General features: G+C 37.7%; 1 protein-coding gene across 1 annotated transcript in view; it reads right to left on the reverse strand.

The window, feature by feature from the left end:
• Positions 1-540: 540 nt before the first annotated feature.
• Positions 541-18,405, reverse strand: part of furina (furin (paired basic amino acid cleaving enzyme) a) — an 84,362-nt gene continuing 66,497 nt past the window's right edge. The window contains exons 12-15 of the mRNA XM_048520573.2: positions 14,551-14,730; positions 12,656-12,780; positions 11,474-11,596; positions 541-6,875 (exon numbers count right to left, since the gene is read on the reverse strand). Of these exons, the coding sequence (XP_048376530.1) occupies positions 6,307-6,875; positions 11,474-11,596; positions 12,656-12,780; positions 14,551-14,730 (997 nt within the window). The 3' untranslated portion in view covers positions 541-6,306. The remainder of the gene's footprint in view (positions 6,876-11,473; positions 11,597-12,655; positions 12,781-14,550; positions 14,731-18,405) is intronic.

Below are 18,405 nucleotides of genomic sequence, written 5' to 3' on the forward strand. Positions count from 1 at the left end.
GCCCTTAGGTGTCCATTATGTGTAAGCTAGGTGGATTAGCCATGGTAAATGTGAGGATAGAGTGGGTGAGTGAGAGATGCTCTTCAGAGGGTAATGCAGAGTCAATAGGCCAAATGGTCTCTATTTGCATTGTAGAGATTCCACGATTCATTTTTTCCTCCCAAATCAGAATTCCAGATGCAGACGTGTATACTTACAGCTGGCTATCTACTTCTCTTCAGTGCTTTCTGGTTTCTACATCATATAACCAACTCATCCTGCATTCAATGGAGTTGCAATCCCACTTTACCACAAGGTAACACCACCAACCCCCACCCCGACCCTCCACCTCTTAACCGTAGATCAGCTCAATGTGGCAACACAAGTTCCTGCGACACCAGATCTCTTGATTAAGCTGTAATGCAGTTAAAATTTGAAGATACACTGCAAAGCAGAGATTAAAAATATACTGAGTCTCTGCAAAAACTTAAATATCTTAAAAGGACTGGACTTTTATCAGTGAAGAAGAAAGAAAAACAACAAATTTGCTTGAAACAGTCTTTAATTTCTTTAAGTAAATCTATGACAATATTTCCACATCCATTAAATAAGAGTAATTTGTTATGCAATTTTTTATATTACAAGAAAATTACTGTGCACTATATATTGTACAAAAATATGTCTGTTTACATATCTTGGTAAATCACCCACAATATCAGCATTATAGCAATTGGACTTAACATTACAGCAAGCAGCCCGAATCTCTCAAGTTTTAGTGCACTGCACTGTGGAATAAGAACTGCTATTGAGATTATGTAGCCCTTTCAATTTAATGTTTGTGAATGGTTTTGGGTGCTGCACATTTGTCTCATATCCTCCATCTCCTAATTTATTCCCTCCCTTTCCCAAAGGCTCAACTCAGACTAAGATATTAGTTCACAGGTGCAAGCTGCCTTCCACTTCAAAAATACCTTCAGATACAAGCTTTGGCTATGTGAATTGTTGGGGTATTTTACCATAACTAGTACTATACAAATCAAGATAAATTCAAATTTCACCACCTTGATTCTCAGGTGCAGAGCCCAACTGCAGTGCCATCTTGCCTGAAATGTGTGATTCGGCACATCCTGAGAATCAAATATAGGAGCCTTCAGTTCTAAATGGCTCAGTGCTACCCTGTAAAATACCTTCATGTGCCAAGCCCTTGGGACAGCCACTTTCAGTATGCATAAGACAAGATTTGGAATGAAAATATATTAGTGCAACAAAGCTACACAAAATGACAGGAAGGAAAGAGAACATAACCCATTTAAGTGTTGTTATTTATTAACTACAACTATACTCAATCTCCAAAATGTGCAACATTGCTGCCACTTGGTTTTTACTTAGTTAGGATATAGGTTATTTGTGATTAATAACTGTAAATGCATAAAACTAATGCTGACCAGCACATTGTCAACAAATGGTACTCTGGGGTAGCTATAACAATTTATACGTTTTGCACGATAAAACTAGTTAGATTTGTGCAAAGGGGTCAAAATGACCACATTAATCTGTTCATCCTCAATATATTTTGTAAGCTAGTGCGTCAATAATTTCTTCAAGGTATACTCCAGAATGCTATTAATCCATTTCACCAGCTATTTTCCCCAACCCTTCCTAAACCGGAAGATTTTGTTTTGTGTTTCAACATGGTGGGTGGAGAAACAAAGAGCTGGAATAAAAAGACGGAATTGAGATTTGTAGGGTAAACTACCTGGGGGTTCATCAAAAATAGTCACTCAATCTAAAGTGCGTTGACAAACATGGGAACTTGGAGCGGTTTCAGTGAAAAGATGTTTTAGGAATGGACAGAATAGTTTATGGAGGCTAAATTAAGCCAGTTGGAACAGGCAAGATTATCCCCTTCTTTCCCAATCAGAAATACATCTGGAAAAACAGTTGTGCTTTACTGGAAAGAGAAATGTAGCACCACGTGCCTGGGTACAATACAGCTAGGGGTGGAACTTGGGTATGGAAATCTATACAAAGGATTCAGAAACCTCCCGTACAAGAGGAGACTGCTACAATGCAATAGCATTGCAATTACAGCTGGGTCCCTTTCCCACCACCCCATCAAGTATCCCACAATGCACTGCAAGAACAAAGCAGAACAAGCAAAGCCATTTCATCATCCAACAAAGCACCAGGTCAATCAAACTCCACTCAGGATTTCCCAGATGGGCACATACATACTGCTCAACTCCTTTACACATCTCAGAGGTTGCATATTATGAAATCGTGATTTATAATATATATTACAATTATTTACAGTAACTTTAAGAATTCTTGATTGACAATCACATACTTCCTACCCTCAGCCCAAGGCCCACAATCATATTGCTTTATTAAAAGTCACATGGTGCCATCACTTTACTCAAGTTCAAAAAAGCCAGACAAAAATCAGCACTGCCTAAACACTCTGGATCTTGGCAATGCTATTGTGGTACTAATTCAGTGCTTGAGATTCATTACTAATGAGGGAAAAGAATATTGTGCATAATGTGCAAAGTCAATAGAAAACACAAGTCAGGAATTGTGTTAGTAAGGCTTCTAAATCACACAGGACACTCAGGGATGGCAGCATATAGACGAGACTGTAACTACCAGACCACAAACCAGAATAACTTGAATTGGACAAATTCTAATCATTTCATTTTACCTGAAAACTTCAAATCCTTTAAAACCCCCATTTTTAAAATATGGCTTGCACAAAGCATCAGAAAGAAAGTATTTTTGTTCTCTTGACACTTTTTCTTGCCTCAATTCCTGAATGTGGTAATTCTAATTGGGCTTAGTTTATCCTGCTATACATTACCTAGATGGCCATATCATAGCCCAATGGAAGGTAGTTGTCTGACTAAGATAGGGTCAGAATCAAACAGAGCCCTATCATTAGTTGACATTCCTACACGTGCACTTTCCAGTCAAAATGACCAGTGTCCAATTAGGAACAGTAAAGACTTTTATACTGAGGTCAAATGTAGGACCCCAACTATTGTTCTGGCTTCAGGCAAGCAGGAAAATATGACCAATGTTAGAGCTTTTACCATATAGCTATTAGTATTGGCCAATTTCACATGAGGTCCAAAAGAATCCTTTCCACTCCATTTTGTTTGGCTTGTAAGAACTATGCGCAAGGTTGTGATTCAAGCACAATGCTTCACTGAAGACATCATTCCCATTTAGCAAGTTATTCTGCAGAATAAAATTAAATCTCCCCAACCAAGGCATACTCCTACATCCTGGTTAAGAGGAGAAATTTGGGCATTTACAATTCAGCTCAGCCACTGGCAGAACAGACTTTCAAATTTGGCTCAAGGCAACAATCTATTCCATCCTTAATACTCCTTTCAAAATCTGATTTCAAACTTGTCAAATGTAATCTCCTGCATTATTGTTTAACGTTGAAACCGGCAACTCAGCATTTTCACTATTATAACTCAACACAAATAACATGACGTTGTGTGAATGCATCATTTTCCCATTTGGATTCTGGTGAAATGCAAAAAGTTTGAACTTTTGCGAAAGGTCTACTTGAAAGGTCTACCATGACTCCCTGAGCATTAAGCAAGAGACTATCCTTCTAGACTTCGGTGTTCTAGGGAAACTATTGTCATAACAGTAGGATGAATTACTGAAGGGAACAAGCTAGGCATTGGCTAGGGTAATGGTGGGAACAGCTTAAGGTGATGAGTTAAGAGCATATGGAACAGCACTGAAGTGCTGGTTTTATTGATTTCTTTCTGTCGTCTATCAGTGCAGCTATTCTACATACACCTTGTGGTAAGCTGACTGGGACTAAAAGGTTTAGTACTACACTTCCAAATATGGAACAAATGGATCATTTGACTAGGCAGGAGCTACGAAAATACACACTTATAGCAAATGCAACCAAATTCTGTGATAAGATTATTCCTTGACCAGCCTGAAGTTTCTTTTGAATGCTTGACATTTTCCCCATAATTTTTGATGCATCATAAAAATTAAGAATAATGCAGTACTTTAAAAACTAATCTTCTGAGGCAGTTCTCTTGCTTCATTGAAGAAAATCTGATGTCAGTGAATCACCCTGAGGGGGTTTCAATGGTCTGAAGATTTTGCTGTTCCAAATTCCCATTTCAGTTTAACACCCCTCCTTGAATGGAAAGACTTCCCAACCATCTCAATGTTTTGTGCTCATTATAGGTTTTCTCTTTTGTACAGACTTATAGCAGAGAAGGTAAACATTTTTCACAGCTAATATCCAGAATTTTCAGCACAACATACCATCTCAGGTCAGGAGGCACCAATGGTAAAAAGGGAAAAACTAAAATTTACGCATCCAAAGTTTACTTAAGGAAGTAGCAACACTGATCAGAGGGTACAGACTATAAAACTGCTCAGAGCAGACCTGTCCAAGTTTGGCTTTTGACTCTGCTTGAGGACCAGACATCAGTAGCATTTTCCATACCTACCACCCTACAACCTTTCAAAGAGATTGCAGAATCATCACCAAATTAAGGGCACTTTGTGCAATGGGTCCACACCTTTTGGGATTAAAACTGTAAACTCCCAGACTCATTTCAAATAAGGGCCTTACAACTACAAACTGAACTCCCACTGCACCGGATTTGGCTGGGTTACAGTTTAGGTGCCAGAGGTAACTCGCTACCCATTTACCAGTTGCATTTTCCTTAAAATGAAAAAAGATACCTAAATAAGCTCCTTTAAAATTTAAGAAACAGATCAACAAAAGAACACTTTTGAATCTACAAATCCTACATACCAAATGTAGAATCCTGCTTTAAGAAAATGTGAATCTTTAGACTAAAAATCACATTTAATGCCCAATTTCAACCTGCTCTATTTGCTGTTTTATAGGAGCTGATCAGACTTCAAGCAATGACATACAGTATGCTCATAGTAAAATACTTCAATTAAAATAACTGGAAGACAATTTGAAAATGATGCTGTGTTAAATAGGAGCAAGAGTTCTGGCAACAATACAAAGTGCTACCGAGGTGTGTCAAATCAACACTTCGGTAAGTAATGTGATGTGCAATAAATATTTATACTACCTAGGGGCTTTTTGTCCCCAAATGGTTGCTATTGCTCGTAAATTAAATAATTTTACTAAATCAGTAACTTGCTGCAACATAGTTCTTCCTTGACCAAATAGCCCATTTTAGCACCAACCTCAAATTATTTCGATTATGCAAAGAACACAAATGTTCACGTGGTTTGTCTTCATTATCAACTTATTCTCAACCCAAAAATAGCCAGTGCCTAATGTCCTCCAGAACGTGACATCCCTGCTGACAAACTAGTTTCACGTATTTTTTAAATTTTTCCCTTAAAACTGCCGATTGAAGTTGAGTGACAGTTCCTGTCAGGCCATTGGCACTTAAGCAATGTTCCAATCTTCACATCTCAGCTCTGGCAAGGAAGCATTATCAAGTTGATCAGCCATTGAGCTCATCAAGCTTGTATTTGAGTTAGACATCCATATGTACATTCTCAGCAGTAGGAAGCACAGTTCCTTCCTTGCCTCCGACACCCCGCCCCACCCCCCACCCCCAAGGGTATAGAGCCATAACTAGAATACCCTAATTGAGCACAGACTGGAATTCAGTGACCTTACAGGTCTGAATACCTAACAACTGGAGACAGTGAGTGACTCAGTAAGTCAGAGGGATTTGATTGAGAGATTAAAAAAATTAATACAAACTTCAGTTACAATACAGTGAGCATTTTAAGGGATGAAATTAAAAAAAAAATAAAGTGCAAAAATGATACTCTTGAAACCAACATTTTTAGAACCCAAAAGTCAGCTATGACATTACCAAGTATCAGTTAAGCTTCTGGCCCCTATGATCAAGTTGTGAAATTCTTTTCTGAAAATCTAAATAGTAATTTCAAACTCCTCAAAATTAAGTGACTTCTAATTATCCAGGTATAGTGCTATTGTCAATTTTGGAAGTCTTAAAATTTCCATAATTAGCTATCATACAATATTGAATTAAAAAGAATCCATTCCACTCTACCATTCTATAGCCCTGACCACATTTTGCTGGGAACTAAAAAGACACCAACCTACCTCAGTTAAGAGCTGTGAAAAATGCCCAATTTCCAGTATTAACAGTATAGCTTTAAGAGATTGTGTCCAACATTATTTCAAACACCCATATTCCGTATAAAAATGGGTGTGGATTTCTTGTCACTTTAAGACACTTTTCACTGAAGTCCATGAAAATGAGACACACACAAACCTTCATCAGTAATGGGATGGAACAACAAACAGAAATACTAGAGGGCACTTTGTATTTTCTTTATAAATGCTGTTCTTTCACTTTGGCCCTCAACATCAAATTCTTCACAATCCGATTCGGATAAATCACCATCTTTCCACACGTCAGAAATTCCTTTGTAAGATATAATTCCTTTCCCATTTTGTAGAGTATAGACTTTCACTTTGCTGAACTGGAATCCTGACCTGACCTGAAGAACTATAAATATTATAAAAAATACCATTATGATGAAGGCACAGATGGTAAAAGCAAACCATATAGGTACTTGAGATTCAGAACGTGGTTCAACTACTTCCTCATTCTCCAAGGGAGATTCCCTACTGACTTGCATCTGGGGTGAACAGCTCAATTCCATTTCATTGTAGTGTGAATGAGGGAGGCAAGATAGGCAGCGATTGGCTGTAAGCCCATTGCATGTGCGGCAAGAAGCATGACACGGAAGGCAGGCCAAAACTTGTGAAGGTTCAATGTTGTTTTCCAAGAGGCTGTCAACGAATCCTTTGTAAAAACCAGGTGGACACTTTTCCACACAGCTTTGCTGATGCAGAAAATATACACCTTCACATTCTGAGAAGACAAAATAGGAGAGAAACAAATACTTGAGAAACAATTTCAGTTGTGGCAATTTTACAGTTGCTGAGATTCTAAGCATGGAAGGCAAAGGAATTGAGACAATATAAAACATTTTTCCTATGACTTAAGGTTAGGTTTGATTTAATAATAAAACAAGGTCCAAGAAAAAACACGGTCGGTGTGACTGAATTTGATTTGACAGACTAAAGACTAGAAAAGTCTATAATATTTAACTAAGATGCCAAACCTACTTTTGTTGCGTTTTCAACCACAAGCAAACAATTAGGACAATTTGATTTGCATCAACAAATGACGTTCTGAAATGTACAAACTTTATGAAGTAGTTATGGTTAGAGGAGAACTAGTGGTAACCGTGTGCTTTGCTATAGATCCTGTTGGCTTAGGAGTGAGTTGTTATCTGGTTAGGGTGGGGTACGTTTCAGGGATTTATACGGTAAGCATTTATAAATTATGTTACCAACTGTGTGTGTTAACGAATTATTGCACTTTAACTTGTTTTGATGATAAACCGATAATTGTAATTAATAAACTCAGATAATTTTGTTTAAAACTTATAGTGATAGATAAGGTATTTAACTAGTTACCCTGGTAACCAGAAAAAAGTATTATGTTGCAAACTGTGTACTCGTGGTTCCAGAGTGACTGTGTACTCCTTCAGTGTCACTCCTTAACAACATCAAACAAAATAACAGGTACTCTCAAATGAAGTAGACAAATTAGCAATGCAAATTTAAAGCTCTCATCTTAATACCCAAAATAAGATGAAAATAAAAACAAACACTAGAAATACCTAGTGTCCACTATTATAGAGAGAGATAAAGGACAGGTAAGATTTTGGGTGGATACCATATTTAGAACTCCTTAAAAACTAAAAGTAAAAATGACAGAATAACCACTGAATTTGAGAAAGTCAAAACTCTTTACAACACCTACTAAATGCTCCCTGTTGAAACATGGCAAAAATGATGATCAAAACATCAGATTCTGTTTCACTAAATGGTGCAGAAATGGCTCAAAAATCAGATGTCTGTAATTCAATTTACAAAGCTGAGGCACTGCACCCAAAATGTTTAGCAGATTATAATGAAAGATAAATTCACTAAACACAGCCCACCGGTTAGGGAAGCCTTTTAAAGGCACAGCAGGGTGCATAAATTAAACGTCTAACTTTGATGTTTTTCAAAGCATTTTCCCAATTATTTGCTTGTTATAAAATCCAGGTGGGTACCTCAATTGCTAAAATTTAGCTGAACAATTACTGCTGGTTCAAGGAGGTATTCATTATATGAGCACTTAAGACAATGTTCACAGATTATTCATCTGCGAGGGGAACTGCAACAGAGTTCAACTATATTTTCACACAAAATACCCCACAGCAGGAATCACAACCCAATTCTTTCCTCCTTCCCAAAACAACTGATATGGACTTCAATTTGTAGAATGCTTATTTCTAGCCAGCTAAGAACAACATGAAATGAACTGATACTACAGATGGAACCTTGATTTTCTGAATTATGCTTATTCACTCAAAGCCATCAGAAGTTCTAAAAATTTAAGATCACCAACATGTCAACTGAGAGAGAAATGCAGTAAGATGTGCATTTATTAGTGCATTGCTTCTTGCTTTGCACTTTAATCAGCACAATTTGCTGTTATTTGGTCATGCTGTTGGTCACAAGTCATCCTAATCTGGAGATCTTCCATCACATTAGATCTGCAGCTAGCAAGTGTACTGTGCCAGTTTATCCCTGAAAGGCCAGTGACAGATCATGAAAAAATGAAGTCACTTGACCACAAACTATAGCAGTCAATGTTGATTTTGTGAATATAAATAACTGCCTCTCTTACGATTGATGGTATTTCAAAGCTAAAGTCCTCCCCAGCTCCCAGAAAAGGACCCACAGGCAGCTCCTGTTTTTAAAAAAATGTTGTAAAATAAAAGCCATAATAGAATGAAGTCTCAAAATCAGTAGGATTCCAATCCACTCAGGCAATAAATGAACTGATAAATGCATTTCTATCAAATTTATTTGATGATACTATGCCTTTGTCTGGGATTTGCTGTTGGTCACTGCACTTTTTCCATTAGGAATTTAATACAATCCAATAGGATATTTAAGGTGAATTTCAATTCTAACATAATTTAAGAAATCCTGCAAAATTATGCTGGGCTCAGTACTGAAATTCACACAAGATAGTTGATAAAATTTAAGTGCATTTAAATTGTTGTTCTACCAGGCCATGATTTGTTTAGTGTAGAGAACTGAAAATGCACCTGTTAAGTCACAAGAATGTACACAGCCTCAATGTGAAAATGTCCAGTTCCAAAGTGAATCAATAACCTCAAATCCATGCCTTCAATATTTTTCATCACCTGTGGTTAACGTTTCATGACAAGATTCAGGAGAAGTCAGTGAGCCATTTTTCATTTAGAAAATGCCCAATATCTCAATTTTGCCTGCAGTGTTCTGTCCAATGACAGTTGCTTTGCAAATCAAGGGTTCAAATTTAATATTCAGTCCCCAAAATATTTTTATTCCATGCCAAATTTACTAATCATCTGTCACATTTAATGGAACCTTTTCTGGCCCCTATGTCTCTCAACACAATTAGGATAATTATTCCAAGCTTTTCCGAATAAATCTAAACTGCAAGTAGTCCATTTTACAATCCTTTTCACTCCCTCGAAAGCAAGTTAAAATTCACACTTATTCCACCCTTCCCCAACACTCCTTTCAAACTTAGCATTATCTAATTACAGTTTCCCAAATGACATTTTCCACCCTCCTTTTCTGGAGTATTAGCCAAGTCACTGCATCCAACATTATGGCTCTGGCATTTTTTCTAGGTTTTGCTAAAAGTAAACGGATTATAATATGAGGAAAATGAGGTTGTCTACTTTAGCACCAAAAATAAAAATGCGGAATAATTAGATTGAGACAGACTGCAGAATTTTGCATGAAATGGGAACCTAGTGATCTTATTGAAACAGAAGATTCTGAAACGGCATGACGATGTAGATGCTGAAAGGATGTTTTGCTAAAATAAAATTCTAAAAGCTAAAAGACTACAAAAACCTAGCAAATTACTGTAACATTGTATTTTACCATCAATGCTTACACACCATAACCAGGACAATGCCTGCAAGGTTAATATAACACGAAAGTGGGTGGCCTAATTTCGAATCTCAGTGCTGTTGTCATACCTGACTTTAAATCGATGAACGATCCAAAGAAGTAGTAACGTACTCAAGTTAGCACAGATGTTGAATTTGGCATTTTTAAGATAAAACACTTAAGATTGTAAAAATGGAGGAATGGGACATTTGGCCCCTTAATCTACACTGCCATTCAACAAGATTATGGTTGACCTGACTGTGATTTCAACTCTACTTTAATTGCTTTTCCAATAACCCTAAATTCCTTCTGGATAAAAAAACACTACCTTGAATATATTTATTGACAACTTACTACTTTATGCAGAAAATAATTTCAATTAATTCATGCCAGAAGATATTCTTCTCTCTAAACAATTTTAAATCTATGCCCTATATAGTTATTAACTCACCCATGAGGGGAAAACATTCTTTCAGCGTCTACATCGTCATGCCGTTTCAGAATCTTCTGTTTCAATAAGATCACTAGATTCCCATTTCATGCAGAATTCTGCAGTCTGTCTCAAACTAATTATTCTGCATTTTTATTTTTGCTGCCAAAAGTAGACAACCTCATTTTCCTCATATTATAATCCATTTGTTAAGTTTTCGCTCACTCACCTGTGAGCTCTTTGTATTAGCAGCAAATTTGGATATAATACACCATCCAAATCATTAACCTAAGTTACAAATGGTCCAAGTGACAGCACTGATCCCTGTGGCATTCCATGCATTACAACTGCAAACCTTAAAATGACTCATTTATTCTGTTTCCAGTTAGTTAGCCAATCTCCTATCTGTACAAAATCACCTCCAACACCATGTTTATAAGCTTCACACAAATCTTTTAGAGCTACAGAGTACATTTTCAAATTAGAATTTACAATAGAACTTTGACCCTTCCCCTGAGCCCCATCATACTATGAAACTCCATCTTTTACAACCAAGGACAAAAAAAGGTTCTCAGAGACATTAGCACCAGGTAGCCAGCAATAGCGCTGCAAGATAACCTCAACTATTGGGCTCAACACACTTGTACACAAAGCAAAGGTTTGAGCAGAAAAACTTTCAAATGCAAGTTAATAAAACTATAAACACCAGTGAACCACTGAAGGGTACCATTAACCATTCAGATTGATAACTTTAACATCTTAACAGCCTTCTGTAAACTTATTTCAATTTCATTGAAAATTCTTTCAAAGTTAATTCTTTCTTTGGTCATTTAACTTCTGATATTTTGAAAAAAATCAAACTCAATTAAGGACTGTTCTCCCTCAGAGTCAGAGTTAACTTGTTAAGCATTTAAGGATTGAGACACATAAGAATTATTTCTTATTTCTACTTGTAGAGGGCGCTCTAAGACAAAGCTCTACTCCACTCATTAAATTCAACTCTATACTTTCTCTTGCTTACTTACCTGTACACACTTGCTGAGAGTTCAGTGTTTTGCAGTTGGCAGGTAGTGTGATGTTAGTCGATTTCTGCTGGCTGTTAGTTGGCGCCGTCCCATAAAGAACCAATGTAAATTGTCTCAGGGTACCTGAACAGATAACCTCTATTAGAAAAATCTCTGCTATGGGCAAGCATATTTAAAAACAATAATGAGGGCGGTAACAAAACAGACTACAAGGACACTAATGTGTAAATACAGAACAGTACCTGCAAACTATCAAATAGGGCAAGTATGAACTAGTTAGGAAATGGCCCTTCAACATTCTTTCCATGAAGATACACATTAACCACTAAAGTTACCTTCTCTCATCTGGATTCAGATCACACTACTGTTGAAAATAATGAGCTTAAAGAGTCAAAAGGTTCAAAAATATGAAGTTGCTGTAAATCTGAATCTATTGCAGAAAATGCTGTAATTACTCAACAAATCTGGCATCATCTGAAATGTTAAGTGCTTCCCTCTCCACAGATACTACTTCCAGTACTAGCAGCATTTCACTTGTGAAATTTTGGTTAATACTGTTCCTGCTGGTTAGCAAATTAGAGAGTTAGAGATAGGAGACCATTACCAGGCAACAGTTGGAAGTAGTTGAAGAAATGAATCATTAGGTCATGAAATATACAAGAAGAAGAAACAAGATCACTTAAAAACCAAAAACTGTTTTGGAAAATATTATGACATTGGTGAAACAGCACAGAAAAAAAGGCACAAGAGCAGATAGGCCAGTGTATTGCTGCAACTCTTTCTTGTAATACAAAGAAACAAAGAAACCTACAGCACAGGAACAGGCCCTTCGGCCCTCCAAGCCTGTGCCGATCAAGATCCTCTGTCTAACCTGTCATCTCTTTTCTAAGAGTCTGTGTCCATTTGCTCCCTGCCCATCCATGTACCTGTCCAAATATATCTTAAAAGACGCTAACGTGTCTGCGTCTACCACCTCCGCTGGCAACGCGTTCCAGGCGCCCACCACCTTCTGTGTAATGAACTTTCCACGCATATCTCTCAAACTTTTGAACTCATGACCCCTAGTAATTGAGTCCCCCACTCTGGGAACAAGCTTTTTGCTATCCACAGTTTCTATGATTCACAAATGCCATTATAGAAAAGTTTTAGTCTAAATGCTTGAAGACAAATACAGAAACAAACCATAATTATTTGCACCAGAAGTATTTTCCAATTCCAGAACCCATTCTCCCGAGGGGTTTTCATCCCAGGAATGTGTAGTCATGAATGCCCAGTCAGTAAATCCCTCAGATGAGTAGTCATGCTGTCTGCAGTAGATAACAACACAACTGTAAGTGAGCAGAAAGCCCAATGATTCTTCCATCCCAAAAGACTTTCATTTCTGCCCTAACAGAATAGAAAAGATTGAAGTCTACACTCGCTATATCAATTATGAAAGTGTACAATACAATGCTTAATATCTCTATTACAAATCAAGCAATATCAGTACTCTATACAGAAATGGCAAGTTTATGATTTATTTGCTCAGTGTTGGACAGGAATTTGTGATCTTCTGAAATCCCACTCCAAAATCACCACGTTTACAGTATTGTCCTGACTACCTATGGTCGTTAGAGGTAGGTATGATAGAAATAAAGCATTTATTCTGATTCTTCACATTGGGTCTGAATTAACAGTAGTTAAAGCACAAGTTCCACAGAAACAAGCAAATGCACATTTTGTGTAAATTGCTAGTAAAGATGACTCAGACCACCCTTACAGCACAAGTCCAATCATAGCCAGATTTATTTTATCTTATCATATGCTCTATACACACACTGACAAAAACTCCTGAATCATGAGGATATTGTGTACCAGAATTTACCTTCGTTAACGGCTTTCACAAGATCAAACTCTTATAAACAAGATGACTGCTTGTTTTCAACACTAGGAAGGCTTAAATCTCTTGTATTGCAAAGCACCTAATATTTGCACTGCCTAACTGAAATAAATAATCAGAGCAACAATCATGCACATTGCTCTCTCTAGAGAAAGAATTCTACTTAAGTTCCATTGGCAGGACTCCTTCAGAACACTTTAGTGGCACAAACTCAACAATGATAGTTGCTTGCTTCCAAACTACCACTGTGCTTTGTTTGCAAGTAACTTGGTGTGTACAGAATTCAGCAAAATTGTTAGTGAGTGTTTTAGAGTGTGTCTCTAGATAATGATCTAGGGGGAGTGCTATAGTGCACATTGCTATAACTGTGATCAAGGCTCTGATTGTTATTTTTGTCAGAAAGGATAGTGAATGCTCCCAGGTGACTGGCTAACAATTTTTGTTTTATTTGTTCATGGAATGTGGGTATTACTGGTTAGGTTAACATTTATTGCCAGGACGGCAGTTAAGCGTCAACCACTTTGTTTTGGGTCTATACTTACATAAACCAGACCAAGTCAGGAAAGCAGATTTCCTTCCCACAAGGACAATGGTGAATGAGAGATAACAAGGTGTAGAGCTGGATGAACACAGCAGGCCAAGCAGGCCACAGAGGAGCAGGAAAGCTGACGTTTCAGGCCTAGACCCTTCTTCAGAATGGTGAAGGAGTTTGGTTTTTAATCTGTAGTTACGTTAGGTTAACGTTTTGTTCCAGGTTTCTATTAAATTCAAGTTTCATCATCTGCCATTGTGGGACTTAACAAAACATTACCTTGGATTCTGGATTACCAGTCCAGTGATTTTATCACAAAGCCACCACTTCTCAATGAAAGATCTGTTGGTCACAAGTAGTGAACCACTGATTGTGAATTGAGTTTCAAGTTGATCTTCCTCTGCAATTAGATCATTCACTATTACTCCAATCTTCCACTAAAACTTTAGTCGATTATGTTTGCAGATCGAGTGGGTCTCAACAGATTGAACTTGAAGATCCTCTTTGTTAGGTACAAATTAATAAAATGTTGCCAACATCAAAGACACTTATACTAACAAAAAACTTACCCATTAAAGAATTACAAGCTAATTTCTATCATGTGTAGGTTATTTAACCTTAGTAATTTTCATGCATTTGTTGTTTTGAGCTGCAGTAACATCATACCTTGGTGCCAGCAGAGTTGACCTTGTCCCCATGGGACTGGTGAGATATATGGCTAAGTCTCCACGCCGGTTATACGATAGCGTAATTCTTGCCTGCACATGCTCTAAGGAGCGGATAAAATTTGAAGTTCCAAGGCATGCATCAACACTTTTCCGTACCTCCAATCGGTTACCAATATCCCTAAAGAAATAAGTTGAAAACCAGAACTGTAGAAATTTCTCAACTCTGAATTACATTAAGTCAGCATTAGAATACCATTCAAATAGTCTATCAGCATGCAGAATACAAGTGATTGTGAGGACTCTCAGTCTTAGGATATGGGATAGCAGATTTAAAACATGAGAAAGTACCTGTCTCAAAAGGCTGTGAATCTGGGGAATTCACCAACCCAAAACGTGGCAGATGCTGGCTACTGAGTAAATTTAAGGAGATAGAGAGATTTTTAATTAGTAATAGGTTGAATGACTATGGAGAGCAGGCAGAAAGTGGAATTGAGGCCAAGATGATATGATATTAAATAACAGAGCAGGCTTGAGGGAGCGAATAGACTCCTGCTCCTAGTTTTTACACTTTTGTTAAGTCATCTGGGATCCAGGGTCTTCCAGGATTAGGGACTTATTGCAGTGGCGAAGGGTCTAGGCCCGAAACATCAGCTTTTGTGCTCCTAAGATGCTGCTTGGCCTGCTGTGTTCATCCAGCTCTACACTTTGTTATCTCGGATTCTCCAGCACCTGCAGTTCCCATTATCTTTGAATCATACACATTTCAGCTTAGCCTGGCTGGTGAAACTCTTGCCTCCAAACCAAGCTGTTTCAGTTTCAAGGTTCACTCCAGGACTTGAGCGAAGAAGCTAGGCTGATAATACACCATTTGCACATTAGAATACTATTTTATCTAAGATGTCAGCCCTAAGATGGGCTGATGGATATTACATATCTCTCCTCTGGTGGTTCAGGTAAATCTGAACCAATCTTTAACCATTGAAGATGATGTCATGCACTATTCTCCAAACAAACTCTCAAATATCATAAGAAACAGATTAGCTTGGCATGCATGCATAGCCATGACCAAACTGGCTTAAGAAACGCACGTATATGAATGCTTTACAAATTTGACAAATATGCTGGGGCAATTCAAAAGCCTTTTCAGTTATTGCTGTGGAGAGAAAACAGAATTAATGTTTTGAGTCTTTCTTAAATTCTGAAGAACTCAATATTGACTGTTTTTTCCCCCAAGGATGCTACCAGACCTGTTGAGTTTCTCCAGCAATTTGTTTGTTCCAGAGCACCATTGTAGGATTATTTTATTTTATTTACTTATGAGACGTGGGTCTCACTGCTGGGCCAGCATCTATTGACTGTCCCGGGTTGTGTTCGAGAAGGCGGCAGTGAGCTGCCTTCCTGCACTGCTTCAGTCTGTGCTCTGTAAGGAGATCCACAATGCCATTAGGGAGGGAATTTCAGGATTTTTACCAAGTGACAGTGAAGGAATGGGGATATATTTCCAAGTCAGGATGAAGACTGGATTGGAGAGGAACTTGCTGGTGATGTTCCTATTTATCTTTCTGCCATTGACCTTCTAGATGGAAGTGGTTGTGTGTTGGAGCAGTGCTATCTGACGATCTTTGGGGAATTTCTGTGGTGCGTTTTGTAGATAGCACACACTGTTGTTACTGAGCTTCAGTGGTGAAGAAAGTGGATCCTTGTGGATGTGGTGCCAATGTAATACAGCTCAAGGATAGATAGCACACACGTGATAACTTTTTGATTAAATCAGAACATTAGCTTGTGGAAATACTAAGAAAGTATTTGATAATATTACATGGAAATGTTTGTGCTTGCCTATTTTAAGTTTTACAAATTTCCCCAAATTCTTCTGAAACTCCCTAGTATGGTGTTCACTTGTTCAAACCACAGTTGGATTGCAGAAACCAACAGTTTCAAGATGACATTGGTATCTGACAGTCAGCTTTTAAAGAGTTTAAAATAAAGTTTATTTCTTGGAACGTAGAAAAATGAAGATGACCTTATTGACATGCATAAAATCGTGAGGGGCCCAGATTGGATGAATGCATGTAATCTTTTTCTCAGGGAAGGGGAATTGATAACTAGAAGGCATAGGTTTAAGGAGAGTGTGGAAAGATTTATGAAGGGGCAACTTCTTCACGAAGAGAGGGGTGTGTACATGGAACAGGCTGCCACACAAAGTGGTTGAGGCAGGTACAATAGCAACAGTTTAAAAAAATTTGGACAGTTATAATAATGGGAAGGGTTCAGAGGAATATTGTCCAAATACAACCAATTGGACCTAGCAGAGTCAGCACAGTAGTCAGCATGGACTGTTTCCAAGCTGTATTACTCTATAAAAGTTGAAGAATTTGCAGCAATACTAGATAAAGCTGAAGACAAGGTTATCACCCCCAATATCCCAAAATACAGTTCAACCAACTTCACTTTTAAGTTAGAGATAGTAGGAACTGCAGATGCTGGATAATCCAAGATAACAAGGTGTGGAGCTGGATGAACACAGCAGGCCAAGCAACATCTTAGGAGCAGGAAAACTGACATTTTGGGCCTAGAGATGAAGGGTCTAGGCCCAAAACATTAGCTTTCCTGCTGTTAAGATGCTGCTTGGCCTGCTGTGTTCATTCAGCTCCACACCTTGTTATCTCACTTTTAAGATACACTACATAGCTTAAGCTGTTTATTTTCTGTGAATGTTGGCATGTCCTTGCAACCGTTGCCCACCCCTAGTTGTTTGTGAACTGATTGCTCTTCAAACAGCTTACTAAGAATCAACTACATTGCTGAGTCACATGCAAGCCAGGTCAGTAAGGACAACAGATTTTTCTCTAAAGGACGTTAGTGAACTAGATGGGTTGTTATGACACTTGATAGTGGTTACTTTATCACCTTAAGCTAGATTTTATTTCCAAATTTTAAAACAATTTGAATTCAAATTTCATTGCTTACCATACTGGGACTTGAACCCATGAGCCTAGACCATTAGCCAGAGGCTACACAATACTAGCAGTGACATTACTGCTATGATAGCACCTATCCACAGTCTGTACAAAACCAAAATACATGTACAAGAGACAGACAACTAAAATTCAAAACACCCATATCCTATTTCTAAATCTACATGATAAAAATCACATTCCCATGACACTGAATCAAAAGGATTTTCCTGCACTATTGACTTCTTGTTTAATGGACATAATGCTGCAAATAATATAACCAACTGCTTTGCCTATCCAGACACTAACAGCTCACCATCACACACCGAAAACTGGATTGATACGTTTTTAGTGAAAATGATACTGATTAGATTGTGTTACCACAGATTTGAAAGCAGTTCTGACAGAATTCTACAGGGACAAATTCTATCAAGGAGTTACTGTATATAACATTTCCATCTAGAAAGAGCAGATTTTGTAGTATAAATAACTTGCCTTATGAAGTTATTTTGCTAATTTAAAAGATAATATGTTATTTTAAGATTGAACACAAGATTCAGGTTGAGAATTAAGCTCCCACTAGGTCTTAACATCATACGTGCAACAAAGTGCAGGCTTTAGGTGAATTGGGATTAGAGTCTGATATATAATTGGAGTGCGCATGAATAATTCTATCTTCATAATGGAAACTGTTTCAACCTGTTATCTATAAACAACTCAAAACAATCGAATGCTAAAACAAATCAGCAGGAATCCTAGCAATTATGCCTCCCAAAACTTTCTTACCCCTGCTGCTGCCTGTCTGATATCAGGCCACTTATTACACGTGGGATCTTCCTTGGTTTTGTGGCTTGCTTGCTGCGGTTGAGTACTTTAGAAGCGCTGACACTAAGCTT

Source organism: Stegostoma tigrinum, chromosome 36 (genome assembly GCF_030684315.1).
Source record: "Stegostoma tigrinum isolate sSteTig4 chromosome 36, sSteTig4.hap1, whole genome shotgun sequence".
Classification (NCBI taxonomy): Eukaryota; Metazoa; Chordata; class Chondrichthyes; order Orectolobiformes; family Stegostomatidae; genus Stegostoma; species Stegostoma tigrinum.